Source organism: Tachyglossus aculeatus, chromosome 10, assembly GCF_015852505.1.
Source record: "Tachyglossus aculeatus isolate mTacAcu1 chromosome 10, mTacAcu1.pri, whole genome shotgun sequence".
Classification (NCBI taxonomy): domain Eukaryota; kingdom Metazoa; phylum Chordata; class Mammalia; order Monotremata; family Tachyglossidae; genus Tachyglossus; species Tachyglossus aculeatus.
In genome coordinates this window covers 2,352,887-2,360,513 of record NC_052075.1, presented here as the reverse complement: position 1 = coordinate 2,360,513, position 7,627 = coordinate 2,352,887, and the positions used below count along the sequence as shown (strand labels likewise).

The window sequence follows — 7,627 nt, the reverse complement described above, 5'->3', positions numbered from 1 at the left end:
TGTCCTCTTTCTACTCCAGCGCTTAGAACAGTGCTTGGCTCATCTAGTACCGCAATTCTTTTTATTATCATCACTAGCATCGAGAAGCAGGGTGGCTCGGTGGAAACAGCGCGGGCTTGGACGTCAGAGGTCGTGGGTTCTAATCCCGGCTCCTCCACTTAGCAGCTGTGTGTCTTTGGGCAAGTCACTTCACTTCTCTGGGCCTCAGTTACCTCACCGGTAAAATGGGGATGAAGACTGTGGGCCCCCCGTGGGATGATCTGTTTACCTTGTTATCTACCCCAGCGCTTAGAACAGTGCTTGGCATATAGTAAGCGCTTAACAAATACCATCATTATTATTATTATCGGACTCATCCTTTCCTCACAGAGCAGTGGGGTTGGGAAGACTTCTAAGCTGCTGGGAAAGGGCCCCTTTTCGTCTTAAAAGTCGTCAAGTTGATTCCTCATTGTCGGCGACTACCTCGCAAGGACCTATCCAGAGAGATAAATCGGAGAAGTTAGGATTTGACTCGAAGGCTGGGTAGAGCACGGATGATTTCCCCCGGGAGAATTGGCTATTTCATCACTTGGAACACTGGTAATTGAATGTTTTCTGGCCTACTTGAAAGGACAATTAGCATAAGTAAATCATGAGCGAGATGACATTTGTTTCTGCTCATCAGATGAGCTCTGCCGCTGTTAATTTTCGGCGCGCTGGGAAAGGGAGGGGGGTGTCCGTTTCGGGACCGGCAGCTCCGAAGGACCCCCCATTTGCGGCGAGAAGGCGGGGTGGGGGGCGGTCGGCGAATCCCGAGGCTAAAAGGTGAAATGAAGAGGGATTTGAAATTCAGGCCCGAGAGAGGGAATCGGATTCTGGAAATCCGTTCCTATCGGGAGGCGAAATCCCAGATCGCTTCACCTCGCAAAGGGGAGGAGAGCGGTCCAGCCCAGCCTGCGTCGCACTCAAGGCTGGCCGTGGCTCTCCGGGGCCCGCGAGCCGGGGGTTGGGGGGTCTCAGGACAACACGGTTAACGTCACGGTTCCTCTCTGGCGCTTCAGGATGGCCACCGCCTGCTCGTGGGTGACCCCCTCCAGAGCTTCCCCGTTGACGGCGAGGATCTGGTCTCCCCGCTTCAGTCTCCCGCCGTCTGCTGCCGCTCCCTGGAGACGAGAAACCCTTCCATCACGGCCTCGCCGCTTCCGGGCCCTTCGACTCCCTCGTCCGCCACCCTCCCGGTACGGGGATGGAGTGGAGACGACGTCTAGCTACAGAGCCTACCGTCTACGGACAGGGAAAGCGTCTATTAGCCGTTCACTGGGGCTCTCCCAAGCGCTGAGCTTAGCGCTCAGCACACAGTAAGCGCTCACTCCAAGCTATTTCCGTAGGGTCCGGGTAAATCCGGAGGGAGGGATCGATCTTGAAGCGGTTAAGAGGGGCGGTAATGTTTAGTGAGCACGTTTCTGCCGACGCTAGCGACGAAACCCTTCTCCTTTCTCCTCTCAGAACGGCCCAGCGCGGCTCGGGGGGCGTCTCAGCCTGCAGCTCAGCGTCTAGTACAGCTCCTGCCGTCGGCAGGAGAGGACCGCCGGGAACACCTGTAAGCAGGGAGGCGTTCCTGGAGCAGTCATGACAGGGTTGTCCCCTGTAGCTTTGAGAACCAAGCCCCTCCGTGCTGTCACTTTATTTTTTTTTTTTAATTGGTATTTGTTAAGCGCTTACTATGTACCAGACACCGCATTCAGCGCTGGGGCAGACCCCAGCTAATCCGGTTGGACACAGTCCGTGTCCTCCGTGGGGCTCACGGTCCTAATCCCCATTTTACAGATGGGGTCGGACACAATCTGTGTCCTCCGTGGGGCTCACGGTCCTAATCCCCATTTTACAGATGGGGTTGGACACAGTCTGTGCCCTACGTGGGGCTCACGGTCTTAATCCCCACTTTACAGATGAGGGAACTGAGGTACGGAGAAGGGAAATGACTTGCCCGGGGTCACACGGCGGACGCGTGGCGGAGCCAGGAAGAGAACTCAAATCCTCTCACTCCCAGACCTGGACTCTTTCCACTAGGCCACTCTACTTCTCACTTCAGTGGAAAAGCGATTAGAACAGTGCAGTGCTTCGCACATAGTAAGTGCTTAACAAATACCATTATTATTATTATTATTATTATTATTATTATTATTATTATTAAAGGCTCTTTCATCCAGCCCGGGCCCGGAAGTCGGATGACCTGGGTTCTAATCCCTGCTCTGCCACTCGCTGGCTGGGTGACCTTAGGCAAGTCACTTCACTCCTCCGGGCTTCCGTCCCAGCGCTTAGAACAGTGCTTTGCACGTAGTCAGCGCTTAATAAATGCCATCATTATCATTATTATCCGCAGAATGGAGATTCCGCCCTGATCTCCCTCCCTCCTTGGGGTCCAACCTGCTTATTTTGTTTCCATCCCCGGCGTTCAGCTCAGCGCTCGGCACTTAGTGAGCGCTTTCCGAATACCACCATTACTTTTCTATCGCGCTGGCTTCGGAGGCTGCGGCTGGAGACCGCTGCGGTCGGTGGGCAGCCGTGCGGGAAGGATGAAGCAGGGTGGCCTAATGGGCAGAGCACGGGCCTAGGTGCCAGGGCAACCTGGGTTTTCATTTTCCCGCTCCACCGCCTGCCTGCTGCGTGACCTTGGGCAAGTCACTTGCAAGCTCCCTCTGGATTGTAAACTCACTGTGGGCAGGGAATGTGCCTCTTTATCATTATACCATACTCTCCCATGAGCTTAGTACAGTGCTCGGCACACAGTAAGCGCTCAATAAATACAATTCATTCATTTATTCGTATTTATTGAGCACTAACTGTGTGCAAAGTACTGTACTAAGCGCTTGGGAGAGTACAGTATAACAACAGACACATTCCAGCGCTTAGAACAGTGCTTTGCACATAGTAAGCGCTTAATAAATGCCATTATTATTATTATTATTATTCCCTGCCCACAATGAGCTCACAGTCTACAGGGGGAGATTCTGAATGAATGAATAATAGTAATATTTATGGTATTTCATTCAGTCATTCATTCAGTCGTATTTATTGAGCGCTTACTGTGTGCAGAGCACTGTACTAAGCGCTTGGGAAGTACGTGTTGGCAACATATAGAGACAGTCCTGACCCAACAGCGGTTTAAGCACTCATTAAGTGCCAGGCACTGTACTAAGTGCTGGGGGTGGATACAAGCAAATCGGGTTGGACACAGTCCCCCGTCCCACTCAGAGCCGTCTCGATAGGGACATTTTGCAGATGAGGGAACCGAGGCCCCGGGAAGTGAAGTGACTCGCCCAGGGTCACACAGCAGACAAGTGCTTAGAACAGTGCTTTGCACCTAGTAAGCTTAATAAACGCCATTAAAAAAATGGCTTAATAAATGAGCCATTTATCATTTCCCTCAGTTCCCTCATTTATCATTTAATGGCTTAATAAATGCCATTAAAAAAAAAAAGTGGCGGAGCGGGGATTAGAACCCAGGTCCTTCTGGGTCCCGGGCTCTAGCCACTAAGCCATCCCGCTTCTCTTGTTCAAGAATGAATGGAGAAAGACAGAGGGGCCCCTCTTTTCTCTCCCATTACAGGGCAGTACTCTCATTCTCATTCCGTACTCTTTTAGACTGTGAGCCCACTGTTGGGTAGGGACTGTCTCTATACGTTGCCAACTTGTACTTCCCAAGCGCTTAGTACAGCGCTCTGCCCACAGTAAGCGCTCAATAAATACGATTGACGATGATGATTCCCACGGCGGGCGGGTCTGCCAGTGGGGAAAGGCTTTTTGCGGCCGAACCATCTTCCTACAGAAACCAGATCTCATCGGCGACCGCGGCTCCTCTCGCCGGCTGGTGATTTTGCTCCAGCAGAGGAGGATGAAAGGAACCCGCACAAACCCAAGGTAAAGTGCACCACTCCAGCGGCTCGCCTATCTTGGTTAAAAAAAATAATAATTCCATAAAGAGGAAAAAAAAAATACCTTTGCAAATATAGTCTTGACATATATGGGCAGGTCTCCGTGGGGACTTCCGTATCCCCCTACAATACTAAAACCCAGTCCATCAGAGCCTTTCTCCATAGCAATAATCTTAGGTTGAGGGGTTCTGAAACACAAGGCATGCCATATACATTCAGTGGGGCTTTCATTTGCACGGAAGAAGAGAGCTGTGAAGAGAGACTTTCAAACTGGGGAATTAAGGCTAACGCCTCTGCTGTTGGAGCTTTTCTATTCTCCCTCCCCCCCGGCTGAAAAAAAAAAAGACCCTAAACTTATCCTTTGCCACATGGCTGGCCATTTTATCATTATTATTATGATCATTATGGTATTTGTTAAGCGTTTACTATGTGCCAGGCACTGTACTAAGCACAGTTGGGCCAGTGTCCCAATGAACTTGGGCTTTTAAGGTTTCCTCGATCGTTTCACACTCTCTCTGGGTGGGGAGTGAAGTCAGAAAGTGAATTTCTGTCCTAAAAATGTTTCCATCTATTGGTGGGAAGGGGAGGACGGGGGGTCTTTCAACTCATAGTAAAAGTCTGAGTGAAGATTACTTCACTTGTCTCCGATGTCCTCATCAATCAATCAATCAATTAATCGTATTTATTGAGCGCTAGAGCACTGGACTATCATCATCATCATCAATCGTATTTATTGAGCGCTTACTGTGTGCAGAGCACTAGACTAAGCGCTTGGGAAGCACAAGTTGGCAACATATAGAGACGGTCCCTACCCAAAAGTTATCTCAGTGTAGCAAATAAACTGAGACGGAGACAGTTTCCATATTAACCCAAGAGAGGCTAGAGAAGCTTCGGACAACACAGTCTCATAGACTTGCAGCAAATCTGTGATCCAGTCAAAGAGCTGCCTCTCACATAGGATTATCACTTCACCAAAGAAATAATAATAATAATAATGGTATTTGTTAAGTGCTTACCCGCGCCAAGCACCGTTCTAAGCTGTAAGCAAATCAGACTGGACAAAATCCCCGTCTCACCTGGGGCTCCTAGGCTTAATTCCCATTTTACAGATGAGGGAACTGAGGCTCAGAGAAGTGAAGCGACTTGCCCAAGGTCCCAGAGCTGGGTTCGGAACCCACATCCTCTGACTTTCCAGGCCCGCGCTCTTTCCACTAGGCCACGCTGAAATGACTGGAAGGAAGAGTCAACTAGGAAGGGAGGGACTCCAGGACCCAAAAGCTTCGGGCCCAGCTTACTCCCGTGTGGAAGACTTCTTTTCGACAATTATCATGCTTTATAGCGATTAGATTTAGGTCCCATTCGGGCTCGGGTGTGGGTTCTGTGCCTCGGCTTCCTCGTCTGTAAAATGGGGATGAAATACGTACCGGTGCCCCTTCTCTTTTAAAACCAGGAGCCCTCGGTGGGAAAGGGATTAAACAAGGGAGGGAATCCAGGACCTAAAAGCTTCGGGCCCAGCTTACTCCCGTGCGGAAGACTTCTCTTTGACAATTATCACGCTTTATAGCGATTAGATTTAGGTCCCATTCGGGCTCGGGTGTGTGTTCTGTGCCTCGGCTTCCTCGTCTGTAAAATGGGGATGAAATACATACCAGTGCCCCTTCTCTTTTACACCGGGAGCCCTCGGTGGGAAAGGGATTAAACAAGGGAGGGACTCCAGGACCCAAAAGCTTCGGGCCCAGTTTACTCCCGTGCGGAAGACTTCTCTTCGACAATTATCACGCTTTATAGCGATTAGATTTAGGTCCCATTCGGGCTCCGGTGTGTGTTCTGTGCCTCGGCTTCCTCGTCTGTAAAATGGGGATGAAATACATACCGGTGCCCTTTCTCTTTTACACCGGGAGCCCTCGGTGGGAAAGGGATTAAACAAGGGAGGGACTCCAGGACCCAAAAGCTTCGGGCCCAGCTTACTCCCGTGCGGAAGACTTCTCTTCGACAATTATCACGCTTTATAGCGATTAGATTTAGGTCCCATTCGGGCTTGGGTGTGTGTTCTGTGCCTCGGCTTCCTCGTCTGTAAAATGGGGATGAAATACATACCGGTGCCCCTTCTCTTTTACACCGGGAGCCCTCGGTGGGAAAGGGATTAAACTAGGGAGGGACTCCAGGACCCAAAAGCTTCGGGCCCAGCTTACTCCCGTGCGGAAGACTTCTCTTCGACAATTATCACGCTTTATAGCGATTAGATTTAGGTCCCATTTGGGCTCAGGTGTGGGTTCTGTGCCTCGGCTTCCTCGTCTGTAAAATGGGGATGAACTACATACCGGTGCCCCTTCTCTTTTAAAACCAGGAGCCTTTGGTGGGAAAGGGATTAAACAAGTGAGGGACTCCAGGACCTAAAAGCTTCGGGCCCAGCTTACTCCCGTGCGGAAGACTTCTCTTCGACAATTATCACGCTTTATAGCGATTAGATTTAGGTCCCATTCGGGCTCGGGTGTGGGTTCTGTGCCTCGGCTTCCTCGTCTGTAAAATGGGGATGAAATACGTACCGGTGCCCCTTCTCTTTTAAAACCAGGAGCCGTCGGTGGGAAAGGGATTAAACCAGGTCTGTTGATATCATCAGAATATTCCCTCTAAGGGATATTCCATTGTTCAGAAACTTTGTGCTCCTCCTATTTTGGACTCTTTATTTTCGGTCGCCCGTGTCATGTCTACGGACGTCTGTCTTCCCCCACTGAGATTGTGAGCCCCTGGTGGGGCAGGGATCGGGCCTGAATGCCTTTGTTTGGTATTCATCCCACGCTTAGTACAGTCCAGTGTTTGACCCAAAGCAAGCCCTTTATAGGAAGCAGCATGGCCTAGTGGATACTCATTCATTCATTCAATCGTCTTTACTGAGCGCTTACTGTGTGCAGAGCACTGGACTAAGCGCTTGGAAAGTACAATACAGCAAAAAAGAGAGACTAGAGCAAAAAAGAGATACAGCATGGGCCTCGGAGTCAGAAGGATCTGGTTTCCAACCCCAGCTCTGCCACTTGTGTGACCTTGGACAAGTCACTTCACTTCTCTTCACTTCACGAGAAGCAGCGTGGCTCAGTGGAAAGAGCCCGGGCTTTGGAGTCAGAGTTCATGGGTTCAAATCCCGGCTCTGCCAATTGTCAGCTGTGTGACTTTGGGCAAGTCACTTCACTTCTCTGGGCCTCAGTTCCCTCATCTGTAAAATGGGGATTAAGACTATGAGCCCCCCATGGGACAACCTGATCACCTTGTAAACTCCCCAGCGCTTAGAACAGTGTTTTGCACATAGTAAGCGCTTAATAAATGCCATTATTATTATTATTATTATTATTATTCTCTGTGCCTCGGCTACTCCATCTGTAAAATGGGGATTAAGACTGTGAGCCCAAGGTGGGACAGGGACTGTGCCCAACCTAATTATCTTTTATCTACTCTAGAATTTAGTACGGTTCCTGGCGCATAGTAACTGCTTAACAAATATCATAAAAAATAGTAGAAGCTAGTAGAAACTAACTAATCAGTCCTAAGCAGCGTGGCTCAGTGGAAAGAGCCCGGGCTTGGGAGTCCGAGCTCATGGGTTCGAATCCCGGCTCCGCCACATGTCTGCTGTATGACTTTGGGCAAGTCACTTCACTTCTCTGGGCCTCAGTTCCCTCATCTGGAAAATGGGGATTAAGACTGTGAGCCCCACATGGGCC

General features: G+C 50.2%; 1 protein-coding gene across 1 annotated transcript in view; it reads right to left on the bottom strand.

Annotated features, from left to right (window-relative positions):
* Positions 1-282: 282 nt before the first annotated feature.
* PATJ (PATJ crumbs cell polarity complex component) overlaps positions 283-7,627 on the bottom strand; it is a 254,691-nt gene continuing 247,346 nt past the window's right edge. Inside the window, 2 exon segments of the mRNA XM_038752385.1 lie at positions 283-1,142; positions 3,979-4,102. Of these exon segments, the coding sequence (XP_038608313.1) occupies positions 996-1,142; positions 3,979-4,102 (271 nt within the window). The 3' untranslated portion in view covers positions 283-995.